This window comes from Drosophila grimshawi, unplaced genomic scaffold (genome assembly GCF_018153295.1).
Source record: "Drosophila grimshawi isolate 15287-2541.00 unplaced genomic scaffold, ASM1815329v1 contig_311, whole genome shotgun sequence".
Classification (NCBI taxonomy): Eukaryota; Metazoa; Arthropoda; class Insecta; order Diptera; family Drosophilidae; genus Drosophila; species Drosophila grimshawi.
In genome coordinates this window covers 12,489,557-12,502,356 of record NW_025063098.1, presented here as the reverse complement: position 1 = coordinate 12,502,356, position 12,800 = coordinate 12,489,557, and the positions used below count along the sequence as shown (strand labels likewise).

General features: G+C 38.6%; 1 protein-coding gene across 3 annotated transcripts; it reads right to left on the bottom strand.

Annotated features, from left to right (window-relative positions):
• Positions 1–1,506: 1,506 nt before the first annotated feature.
• On the bottom strand, positions 1,507–7,779 carry LOC6564024 (RAC serine/threonine-protein kinase). Of its 3 annotated transcripts, none has more exons than XM_001989469.3 (7): positions 7,668–7,779; positions 3,988–4,886; positions 3,705–3,902; positions 2,556–2,945; positions 2,244–2,477; positions 2,024–2,170; positions 1,507–1,962 (listed from the first exon to the last, which is right to left on the bottom strand). In XM_001989469.3, the coding sequence occupies exons 2-7, from the start codon at positions 4,510–4,512 to the stop codon at positions 1,879–1,881; spliced, it is 1,578 nt and encodes a 525-aa protein (XP_001989505.1). In that variant the 5' UTR covers positions 4,513–4,886; positions 7,668–7,779; the 3' UTR covers positions 1,507–1,878. The 3 variants fall into 3 exon arrangements, with proteins under 3 accessions (XP_001989505.1, XP_032592780.1, XP_032592779.1); XM_032736889.2 differs by having other exon boundaries at positions 7,664–7,720; XM_032736888.2 differs by having other exon boundaries at positions 7,203–7,683.
• Positions 7,780–12,800: the final 5,021 nt, after the last annotated feature.

The window sequence follows — 12,800 nt, the reverse complement described above, 5'->3', positions numbered from 1 at the left end:
ATTCAATTGCCAACTGTTTTCGTCAATCAACACAATTTGCCGCGTTAAGCAGTGAAATGTGAGATGTGATAAAGCCATGTGCATTTTAACACCCTTCCTCCATGAATATATATGTGTATGTAGTGGTGTCTAAAGTCTTCCAAGTACATATGTTAATGGCGTATACCTTGATCTGATCTGATCCGATCGCAAAACAGGCAACATTAATTGTATGCAGTTAATCTACACTCGACGTTAGTTTGACTCAACTCTGCTAATCAACTACTGGACTTATTATCATCATACATATTATTTAAGCTAAACTCGTAACTCACCTGGCCAGCTTTGAGAAAAACTTGTGGCGGTTCTTAAAGAGTTTCATTCGCTTCGCCGGTTCTTTGGCATACTATATATTTAGTTTAGTTGCAAGCAATTTTTGAATTTCGTTTTTGTTTAAGAAAATATGTTTTATTTGTTTTTGTTCTTTATATTTCAATTGATAAGTTTTTTCCTTTTCTTTTTTTTGTTTCTTTGTATATAGAAGAGATTATATGTTTTATTGTAGATATTGAAATGCCCGAAAATGATTTAATTTTATTATATCTTTTATTTACATTTTATTTTAATAATTTATTTCGTTTATAAAAATATCAAATTTTGTTTTTTTTTTTATTTATCTTTCTTGTTTTGTTACTCTTTATTTTAGGTATTATTCATTCTGGGTGTTTCAATTGCCGGATCTGGTAGGCATTCAGAGCATTTCAAGCATACTGCTCTTGAAAATAACTCTGCAAAGCCGAAACTTAAATGACAAACATTTTAGGCATTCATTTTCAATTTTTTTTTGTAATTTTTGATTTCGAATTCAAAAAATGGAAATTTCTTTATCTTTTTTTTGGATCGATTTTTTTGTTGTATATAAATATGTACAAATATTTGTGTAAAAAAAGCATATGCCATATATAAATTTTCGTTTCGCTATGAAAAAGTTGTTTAATTGCGCTTTTGGAGCGCTCATGCAGGTGAATTAGTTATGTTTTACTGATTTTATTTATTACTATTAGTTGTTGTTGTTGTTGTGTTCTGTTCTTGCATAAAGCACAGCACATCAGAGTCAACTTTACCATTAAATATAACTCGTAATTGTTTTTGTTTTTTGCTTCTTTGGAGTATAAATAATGCGTATTTTGTATGTTTTGTGTTCGTGTGTGTTTGTGTGTATCTATGTGTGTGTGTGTGTGTGTGTGTGTATGTGTATGGTGTGATTGTGTTTTTATTTCGATTTCTTGCTGTGCAAGTTTAATAAACTTCATGTACCTATATGCTAGAAAAGTGTATTTTTTAAGTGTATTAGTGTGCTGTGTGTGTTTGTGTGTGTATCTGTGAATGTGTGTTTGTGTTTTTGTGTGTAGCTGTTTACTCATTCACTTAATAAATGTTTTACTTGCATTTAAAAATTAACTAATCACTTTAAACGTTATGTTTAAAATGTTATATTTAAATGTATATATAAGTATATATGTATTATCATAAGTAGTAAACTATTTTATTTATTTTTTGTTTTTTTTTTCTTCTTTATATATCGCTCGTTCAACATGCTCTTATCTGCTCCATACGATTTTCAACTGCGCGGTGTTGTTTGCTCTTGCTGAAGTTGTGAAAAATAAGTTACTATCATTCAATTTGTTATTATTGGTGTAGAAACTTAGCGGTACAAATTTATTTGTTTTGCTCGCAATTTTTCCCATTTATATATAACTAGGCATATTATATGGGTATAGGTGAATAAGCAGAACATGATGTGTGGTATTTATGTATGTATGTATGTATGTAAGTTTTTTTTGTTTTTTTTTTTTTTTTTGTTTTTTGTGAGTGTGCTTGTAAAACTTGTAGCTTGTTCTATTGCATCGATGTGAGACTTGTGGAAGTACTTATGTGCGACGAGGTGCCCAATGTAGAGGCCATGTCTCCTTGATAGCTGAACTGTGAATTCAAAAAGGGATATCTTTAAGGATTCCGTATTCATTGAGGATGTGCAACTTACCTGCGGGAAAAGCGGCTCTTCGGCTATGGAGCCTAATGGTCCCGTGGGATCTGGCGGCGTCAGCTCGACGCTCTCGCCAGTAAACTCTTCGTCAAAATATCGTGTGTCTGTGTCTGATGTGACCTGAGGCTTGAACGGCGGCGTTATCTGCAAAGTAAAATATATAATTGCATTAATTTAAAAGCATTTTAAACGTATTTTTTATATCTTTGTATGTCACCTTCTTTTGCACCAGATCTGTCCAGTTAATACTCGCAAAGAATGGGTGCGCTTGTATTTCCTTAACATCATCCTGTCCGCCGCCCAAGCGATTTCTCGGATCCTTGGCCAACAGGCCGGATAACAGACTTTTTGCTTCATCGGGTATATTGCGTGGAAATTTCACATCCTCTACCAATATGAGCGTGAAGAGCACATCATGATCTCGATTATAGAAGGGTAGGCGACCGCAGATCTTTAAAATGCGCATACATTTAGTATAGTATAGCAACAAATGTATATAATTCAATTGATTATATATAAACCATCTCACCATCTCATACATAACCACACCGGTGCCCCACCAGTCCACAGCGCGTCCATAATCATTATCGTCTAATACTTCAGGCGCTAAATATTCTGGTGTGCCACAAAACGTTTTTGTTGTACGGCCATAGGTGATGTCCTCCTTACACAGCCCAAAATCGGCTACCTTTATGTGACCATCTTTGTCCAGCAAAAGATTCTCCAGCTTTAAGTCACGATAAATAATGCCCTGCGAGTGCAGGTAGCCCAGTGCCGATATTATTTCGGCGCCATAAAATCGTGTACGCTCCTCGGTAAAGATGCGCTCATGACTTAAATGCCAAAACAGCTCCCCACCATTCACATATTGCATGACAAAACACAAACGGTCATTGGTTTGAAATGAATATTTTAGTGACTGCAGAAGAAGATAGCGAGAACAGATTTATCAGTATAATAGCAAGTTGTATACTCGTATATCCTATAATAAGTAATTGATTCAATAAACAGTTGGAATACTCTAATCGTCTTGATATGCATTTTATATACTAGAATTTTATTCAGAATTTAAAGAATCTAGCTAATGTAGACTCTAAGATCAAGTTGTTCATACTGACGGATATGTTGGATATGGCATCTTTAGTTTGTTACCTCTTTTGCACAATTTCATTACTCAATTTTCTGCATTTTCAATGGGTTCGAGATATAATTAAATTAATAATTAAATATCAAAAAGAAATTTTACATAATTAGAAAAATAGTTCTCTTGTTCTCTTGCCATATTTCTGCAGAAGGATTTGGATAGTTGGCATTCCCTAGTGTTGCAATAATTATTTTATGGTTTTTTCCCACTGATATGTAAATATGAGTGTATATATAAAACATGAAACCCATTCTATAAAATTGTATTATCTACAAAAGTTTAAGGGAATTGTATGCAGGCACAGTTGCTTTTAAAATTAACAATTTGATAACAGAAATGATGACTGATGTCATAAACAGTTTGAAAACAATAAATCGGTGTGTGGTTTCTTGATGTCAAAACGTTTTAAAGTGTTATATTACATATTTTAGATTTCGCCCGATAACGCCTGTGGCTTGTCAGACATTTGAAGTGTGAAATAAAACAATAACAAAAACTAGACAACAAAAAACCACAAATAAAATGTTTACTCACAATAAGGAACGGATGACTTGTTGACTTGAGCACACGGCTTTCGGTTAATGTGTGCGCGACTTCATCCTTTTGTATGATGACCTCCTTTTTGAGAATTTTAATTGCGTACAATCTAGCTGTGGCCTTCTCGCGGCACAGGATCACCTTGCCGAAGGTGCCCTTGCCGAGCACTTTGAGGAACTCAAAGTTCTCCAGTGTCTGTGTATTGTGCATTGAAAAACAAACAAGAAAATCAGTTAAAAGTAACTTGCATATTGTTTAGAGCTTTAGATCGTATACATACCACTTTTTTGACACCGCTGCTATTCCGTGTGGTGCCTTGCACGGAGAACTGTTCGGATAGTTCCACCTCGGCAATGCCGGCCATATCGACATCACCCATGTCGGTTTGGGCCGATGGCGACATAGCCGTTTCGCCCATTTCGCACAGCCTGTTGGCCACATTGCGTATGGCCTCGGTCCAGGCCTGGCGCTCCACTTCCGTATCGACGGCGAATGTGCGCTCAATCACCGTCGTCCATTGCAGGCCGCGTATGATGAATGTGAAGGGCTTTGGCCGATCCACGGCCATTATCTGGCAGCCGCGCACAGTGAAATTGTTGAGCAGCTGTTCCGTCTGTGCATCGGCCGTCCGGCTTTTATAGCCCATCAGCGCACCATCCGAACAGAGCACAAAGTAACGTTGGCGCCAGGTCTTGATATGCTCACCACGCTTCTGCAGCCAGCCCTCCTTGACGATATGTGCGCGAGAGGCCACAAATGGCTCAATGGTGCTTGTGGGCGATGTGCCAGCCGCCGACAAGGACATGATCGCTTCTGTTGCCGTCGCTATTGGTGGCGGCGTGCGGGACAAGTTGTTCTCTAACAGTGCGTCGCTTACTTGCGGCGGCTTTGCGCTGTAATAATTGTTGTTGTTGATATTGTTACTGCTGCTGCTACTGTTGTTGTTGCTGTAGTTGTTGCTGTTGTTGGTGTTGCTGAAATTAAAGCCCAAGCGACTGCCAATGGGCGTAAACGTTGGCGTAGGCGTAATTGAGGCAGATCTTGTTGCGGCGGTGGCAACCACAGTCGATCTCCTCTGCGGTGCAAATGGTAGGTAATTCGTGTTGAGGCTGTTTCCACTTCCCTGTGCACCAAACAATCCAATTCCGTACACCCCAGTCTGAGTCTACAATTAGGGCACTAGTTGGAAAAACAGAAATAAAAAATTAAATAAAAAAATTATTTCAAAACGGTTTCTTAACATTTCAGCGAGTGCATACATAATGCTAATTTTCTGTACATATATAAATTCTAGAGATTGTCGCGTGAGTTCCAAATATTCAAGTAATTTTTCAGTTTCGAAAATTGTGTTTCGAACACTTGTAATTAAAGTAAAGTCCATTTTTGTATGACAGGAATCAAATAATTCTGTGAATTTCTAAAAGAATAGATTTACCAAGTTTAAATTTGTTATATCACTCTTCAAAAGATAATAATTTTTCTTCTAAATATGAAAATTTAATATATATATTTTTTGATAATGCTTTGAGAATGACAATGCCAATTTATTTACATATAAAAGTAAACTGACGAAAATTACAAGTATTTCAAAATCAGAACTAGTCCTAGCAAGTGTTTGATGTATTTCGCTTCAGCACGTTGCGATCTCCAATATGTACATATATACATACATATGCATATGCATATTATATTATTGTCTTTTGGCGTGTTTATGGCAAATTGCTCAGCCCTTTGTTGTTTTTATAGTCACTCATGTTATTATTTTTATTGTTGTTGGCGCTTGCGTCAGCAGCTGCAGAACTTTTCAAAATAGGATCGATCGTAAAAAAAAATATATCTATATATATATAAATTTAAAAAAAAGAGCCGAGCATTTACGGCATTTCCGTTCGCAGAAGGGCCTGCCGCAGCAATGCACGCCGCCCCTCTCTTTCTCTTTCTTTCTGTCCCTCTTTCTCTGTCTTGCATTTAGTCGCTGAGCGCCCCACATGTAGAGGCGCCAGCATATTGGCATCGCTGCTGTCGCAATTGTTGCTGTTTTTGAGCTTCAAACTACAAACAAAATTCCCCGCCATGTTACGCAGCCAAAGCGCGAACGGCGGCGATACGAGCAAATTTTCCGCGATTGCATTTACCGCGAAATTAAATCAAAACAAGTCGACGCGGAGTGCGGATGTTCATGAACTTACACGCACACAAACATATGTATATGCATGTGTACGTGTATTCATGTATGCATATACATATGTGTTATGTATGTGCATGCATATCTCGCTCGCTGCCTCTGTGTGGCCAGCTAGTTGAGATCGCAGCGAGCGATAAAGGTGCGAGGGGCACGTGTGCATGTGTCTGTGTCTGCTGCCTGTCGTGCGAGTATGTGTATGTGTGTGTATGTATGAGTGCGTGCGTGTGTCAGAGAGTGCGCCAATGATCGCAGCTGAAAAAAGTAAAACAACAACAGCAACAACAATAACAATAACATATTCATTTGCAATTTGCGAAAATGTCAACGCTGTGTTGTGGCTGCTCCTGCCGGCTGTACAAATTTCGCTATCTTAAACTGTAAACAAATGTACATAAAATAAAATCGACAAAATACAAGCGCACACACACACACATGCATGTATGTGTGATTGTCTGCCTGTCTGCATTGCAAAGTGCGAAGCCGCGTGTGGGCGGGGGCGATGCATGGGTTGGGGGGAGAAGAAAGACAGAGAACTTGTATGTGTGTGTGTATGTATTTGGACATGTACATACATACATACGAAGAAGCATCAAGTGATCAGCAGCCATAACAAAAAGAAAACGCTCCGCACCGGTTCAAAACGGATTTACTCCACGTTCCGGCTCTGAGTCAACTGCGTTTAAATATTACACATTATACATACAGACATATACATATATATATATATATATATATATATATAAATAAATAAATATATATATATATAATATATATAAATATATATATATATATATATATATATATATATAAATATATATATATATATATATATATATACATATGTTTATATACATATATATGTATATATATCTTTGCATGCATTAAAATGTATATAATCGCAAAAAAAGTTTTTCTATTACTTTATGTTTGGCTTTTAATATTGTCGTAAAATCAACAACCGGCAAACCGAACCGCAGGCAAAATTTTTTATTTTTTTTTTTAGTTTGCAGCCTTGTCAGCAACATGTCTAGACACCAATACAGTTATCAAATGCACATACCCACACGCGCACACATGTGCACTTACATGCACGCAAACACACACACACAGATAGATTACCATCGAACGGCGACGAGGACGTCAAAGAAGACGAAACGAAGAAGGCGAAAATACGAAGACTTTTGTCTGTCTTCCTCTGCAAGCGAGCAGCGAGCGAATGAGCAACAATAACAAAGGCCACAAGGCTCTTAATATTTATTGGAATTTGGTTTAAACTAAACACAAACACTTGCATTCAACTATTCACCTACCTATTCAAGCAAAATATAATATAAATTTTTGCTTTTTGGATTTTTACTCTTTTTTTATTTTTTCGCAAATGTAAAAGGCAGACTCTGCTGCTGCCGCTGCTGCTGAATGGTGACGGTGACGGCAGCGACAACTCACGTATGTTGTTTTTGTTTCTCTTGTGTGTGTGTTAACAGTGAGTGTTTGTATGAGAGCTTCACTCTATATGTTATGTATTGTGTCTGTGTGTGTGTGTGTGTCTGTGTGTTGTGTCTCTGTGTGTATGTGTGTGTTGCTGTCTGTGTGTTTGTGTGTGTGTCTGCTGTCTGTGTGTATTGAAGAGACACCCAGGCCACATACAATTGAATACGTATTCGACTGACACAATTGTTGAACTGCTCGCAAGTTTTGTGTTTTTTGTTCGTTCGGTGCGCATAATATAAATATGTTGTGGCAATTATATTTTTCATAAACACACACGCACTCACACTTATTTTTCCATGTAGATGTACCGTTTGGTTTTTACGCTTCACTTTTTTTGGTCTTACGATAGACGGCATATATATTGTGGTGGTTCGTCGAAACATTATGGCGGTCGGCCGATACAATAAATGCATCTCTCGGCTATTCTAGTGTAGTGGCATGACATTGCATTATCCGCAACGTAAACCTGCAAAAGTCTACACATCCTATTATATTCATAATCAGGGCTTAACTAAATAGTATATAAATTATACGCACAAAAGCACAACAGAATAATCAGCACCGAATTTAGGGAGCAAAACAAACAAGATTAAACTCAAAGACGCTCATCAAAGAGATCCGGAAATTCCTCGCTAGCCTTATCTTCAAGATCTCCTATGTAGACTCTTTTTATAGACTGGATATTAAGATAATATATGTACGTATATTTATACGTATCAGTATAAAAATATACGAAAATATTTTTAAATTTTATATATAAATAATAGATGAACATATCGCATAATTTTATATTCTGCTAGTGTGTACACACTGTGCTGTGAAGATTTTTGCTTACCGTAGTTAGAGATTTATTTTTAGGGGCACATCTCTAGCCTGCAGTTGTGTATACACTGGCCGGTCGGTCGTCGTCGGTACGGTGAAATTTTGTAATTTTTGGAATTCAAACCGATAGCATTTGTTTATGCTAATCACGTAATTGTGCTCATTGTTTAAGTAGCAAAAAGGTAAAGCCAACAATTCACGTGCCATAGGTAAAAGTGACGTCACCGTGCCTGTGCTGTGTACGCAGGACAAAACATTGACCTGCTTGCAGTGAGCTGCTCGGCTTATCAAAAGAGACGTAGAAAACGGCAAAAACAAAGGTGTTATTGACTTGGCGAGTGGCTGGAAACTTTCTTTTTTTTTGCTTTGCTTTGCTTCTCGCTTGCAGCACATTCCATATCCACCCTCTTTGTCTATTGGTTTTCTGTTGTTTCTGTTTTGTTGTTTGGCAAATAAGTTTTGTTGCATATTAAAACAAGACTGAGGCAAGCATAAAGTTAAGAAACATAAAGCCCAAATGTAAAATGCAATCCGATTTTGAGGCAATCAATACAAATACAAACACAAATGCAATTGCAAATGCAAATACAACTGCAATAATATTTGTGCGTGCCTGTGTGTCTATGCATGTGTGAAAACAAAACAAAAATTGTATACAATATGTGGAAAAGAAAGCGCATAATTGAATAAATAATAACAAATGGGGGCGAGTCTCAATGACAAAAGCCAAAGCAAAATGCAAGACAAACGAAATTCTGCATGCCTCACACACATTGTTTACGAGACTTTTAATTACACACACACTCACACACACACATGAAAACAGAAACGGTTAACTATTGTGGTTTAGTTGTGTGCGGGTGCATTCGTCTCAGGGTTTCTTTTGCAGAGAACGCAAGGAAAAGAAAATACAAGAAAACTGTGAAAACTAACCGCACTGCAAAACGAGAGCAAAGCTGGTGGGTGGGTGGCTTTGGTTGGTTGGGTTATGACAGGGGCAGCTGGAGGAACACTGCAAATCAAATTAGCTACAGACAACAAACAAAAACTGCAAAAATATTGGGCACGCCCTTGAACTTGTGCCAACCCCTGAAGCCCCCTCTCCTGCTCTTCCTAACGTTGAAGTGAACCGGCTCAAAAACCCGAAGTGCGTTTCGTTCACCGTTTAATGAGAACTGTTCAGCATAATTTTGTTTTAAAAAATTTATAACATAAATAAATGGCACATAATAAAATTGTGAAACGAATACACATAGATACATAGTTAGATATTAAACAAAAGTACAGAAGCACATATCTACGAACCCACAAAGTAATCAGACAGATGTTTATGGTTCTAAGTTTTAAGTTTTGTGTTAGATACATACATATATGTATATATATGTATGTATATGTATGTTATAGGTGCAAATCTGTATGTGTTGATGGCAATTCATAGCTGGGTACAAAGTATATCTTGTCTCTGTTTTTATCATATAAGGTGGGGCTGATAGGAGCTTAAATGTTAAAAATGATGAATGACTTTGATTTGATATAATAATAATCTATATAATAATATTTTATTCTCCGTTCATTTTTTTTACTCAATTGATTTTATTATGTGCTCTTTCTAAAATTTGCTCTCTCCTTTTTAATATTCGCTCTCTTAAATATAATGTCTCTGTGCGTGTTTTCAAATAAGGATCACCGGCCTTAAATATCAGCTATTTGATGATATTTTAAGGAAGGTCGAGAGAGAGAGAGGTAGTTAGAGAAACTCTGATGGCAGAGAGTTTATTATATTATCTAAACAACAGTTCGAAAACCAAAGATCTCGCTTCAAATTACATAATTTAGCATTTAGCATAGAAAGAAAGAGAGAGAAATAAAGCGAGCTAAATATAATGCAAAGTTTCGCTCGAAGTCCATTGGTAGATTGAGAGTTAATAACTATATTAATACTTTAGTACAAAAAAAAAGTAAATTTGTGTGGAAAAAATGAGTGCCTCTATTTAGATGGCCACAGCTGTGAACAGCTGAACGTGGTGTTTTTCAAAAGCAGTTATCAAACTTAAACTTGGCTTGCGCTTACCATTCCTTTTGTCGTATATTTACTGTTATCTTTTTTTTAGGACTTTCTTCCCTACCCCCACATGTAATAAGATGATGTTTAACTATATATAGAAAAGCGCCGGCGATGAGGTAAAGGAGCGTCGCAAACGTGAAATGAAATTGCGCAAAGAGGCTAAGGGCGGCAGAAGAGCTGGAGTTACGGGCAGCATGAGCAGCGACGAGCTGCTGCGTTTGGAGGAGGTGCGTCGGTCGCTGAAGATACGCGGTCGCCGCAAGGAGAAGGAAAAGCTGCCCAGCGGCATTACGGCCGACTACAGCGCCGATTTCTTTGCCGCACTCAATGCCGATTCAGCCAGCGGCAACAGCAATGGGAATGGCAATGGCAATGGCAATGGGAATGTGAATGCCGGGCCAGAGCAGGATCGTGGCAATGAGGAAATTGTAGCATCTGTGATGACACACATCGAGAGTCGCGGAGCCGCCAACGGTGCCGGCGTCATGGGCGTCAGTCTAAACTATGCTGAGGTTACACATTCGCTGCTCTCCGGCAGTCTCAAGGTGAGGCGGTCGCTCAACTCAAATTGTGCTTATTATTAGTAAATGTATTTTGTATTTATTTTTGTACAGAATCGCTTTCTGCCGCCCGTGCCGCCAAAGCCGCCCAAGCGGGGCATACTGAAGGGCTCGCGGAGCAACATGAGCAACGTGCACGAGGAGATTGTCCTCACCGGCAGCGGCGGCGGCACACCCGAAATGCTGATGCGCAACACCATGCAAAATGAGCAACTGTTTGAGGGCAACCGTGGCGGTGGCGGCGGCGGCGGCAGCGGTGGCTCCAATTCCAGCCAGCACGGCACCTCGTTCACATCCGTGGAGAGTCTGCGCAGCGATGGCGAGAATGCCCCCCAGCAACGAGCGATGACGCTGCCGGCGAATGCCCGCTATGGAGCACCACAGACGGCCACGCAGGCTGCCCATTTGCATGTGCTGACATCGCCGTCGCCGAGTGCGGACAGTCTCACAGATACCACAAACTCCTCGTTTGCCACGCCCCCTTTCTCACTCAGTCCCGTCGGCGAATCGCAGGGCATCGATCAATGGGCACGCGTGCATGCTTTTGAGGATGTGCTGTTGCCGTTGCCCCCAGTCAAGCTGGTCCAGTTGCCAGCGCCAAGGCAGCTCGTCATCAAGCGACAGAAATCACCGCGCCAGGACTTTGGCTTCAGTTTGCGCAAGGCGATTTGCTTGGATCGCACCGAGTCTCTGATGTCGCCCATCTTCCGGCCCGTTATCTTTGCGGAGCCGGGCGCTGGCGGCGGAGCAACGGGTCTGCTGCCGGGCGATCGTTTAATTAAGGTTAATGGCACGCCCGTCGGCGACCTGTCTCGTGAGATCATCATCGAGATGATACGAAATAGTGGCGACGCTGTCACAGTTGAGGTTCGTAATGAACTTAGTCAATCAAATGCCAAGTAACGAACACATTTAACACCATTTTTGTACCCACTGGCAGGTTCAGCCCGTGGCGGAGCTAGTGGAGCTGAGCAAACGGTGCATGGCACCCAGCACAGCCACCATCGAGGAGATCGATCATTCCATTAACAACGGCAACTGCAACACTCTGCGCCGCAGCGCCAGCAAACGCTTCAAACGTCAGGTGAGATCACAGTTCCATCAGCTGATTCTGATTGATCTTCATCAATGTCTGGATTGCTTGTAACTGTTCATTAATCACATAATTTTCGTAGTTTGTAATTAAAAGTTATTCCAAGTAGAACTTGTTACCTGGCATGCATTATTATTTCTTTTTATATACCCTCTACATAAGATAGACTGGCTTAGCTTTGTTTTGGATGATAATCTATTCATATATTTTTCCTGCTCCGATATTTGATAAATGGAAAAATGCTGGCCACCCTAATGATGCAAATCTTGTATAGTCCAGAGACTCTAATCACTATATTCGATTTTATTCAAGAATTAATCATCACTAAACATATATTTTTCTTGTTAAGAAATTGTTGAAACAGTTTGTTTCAAAGCTTGCAACCAAAACTAATTGGGATATCGGTATTTTATAATATTGGATACCCCATTCTATTTCAGAATCTATTATCACTATAGTTAAATTCAAATCCCAAATGTATTAATAAATGCAAGCATATTGTATATTGACGTGCATTTTGAGAACACGGATTCCAGTTGTATTTGGAGTGTCTACTTTAACTATAGTCCCATCTATTAAGAATTCCTATTAGATATTATTTTTATTTTGATAGACAACACCAATTTAATGAATAATTTATTCATTTAAAATTCGATTACAAATTTGTTAAGCATTTTTATTTTGACGAATATTTAAATCCTATAAGTCCAATATTTTTGTTGAATTATTATACATAATTATTCTCAAATTAAACTCATACTTATAGAAATAAAACATAAATTGTGATGAATTAAGACTCAAGCACATTACGATATTACAGACACTTGCAAACGGGTTTGTGGTCTGATCGGAGTTATATACCTAATTAAATAAGAGT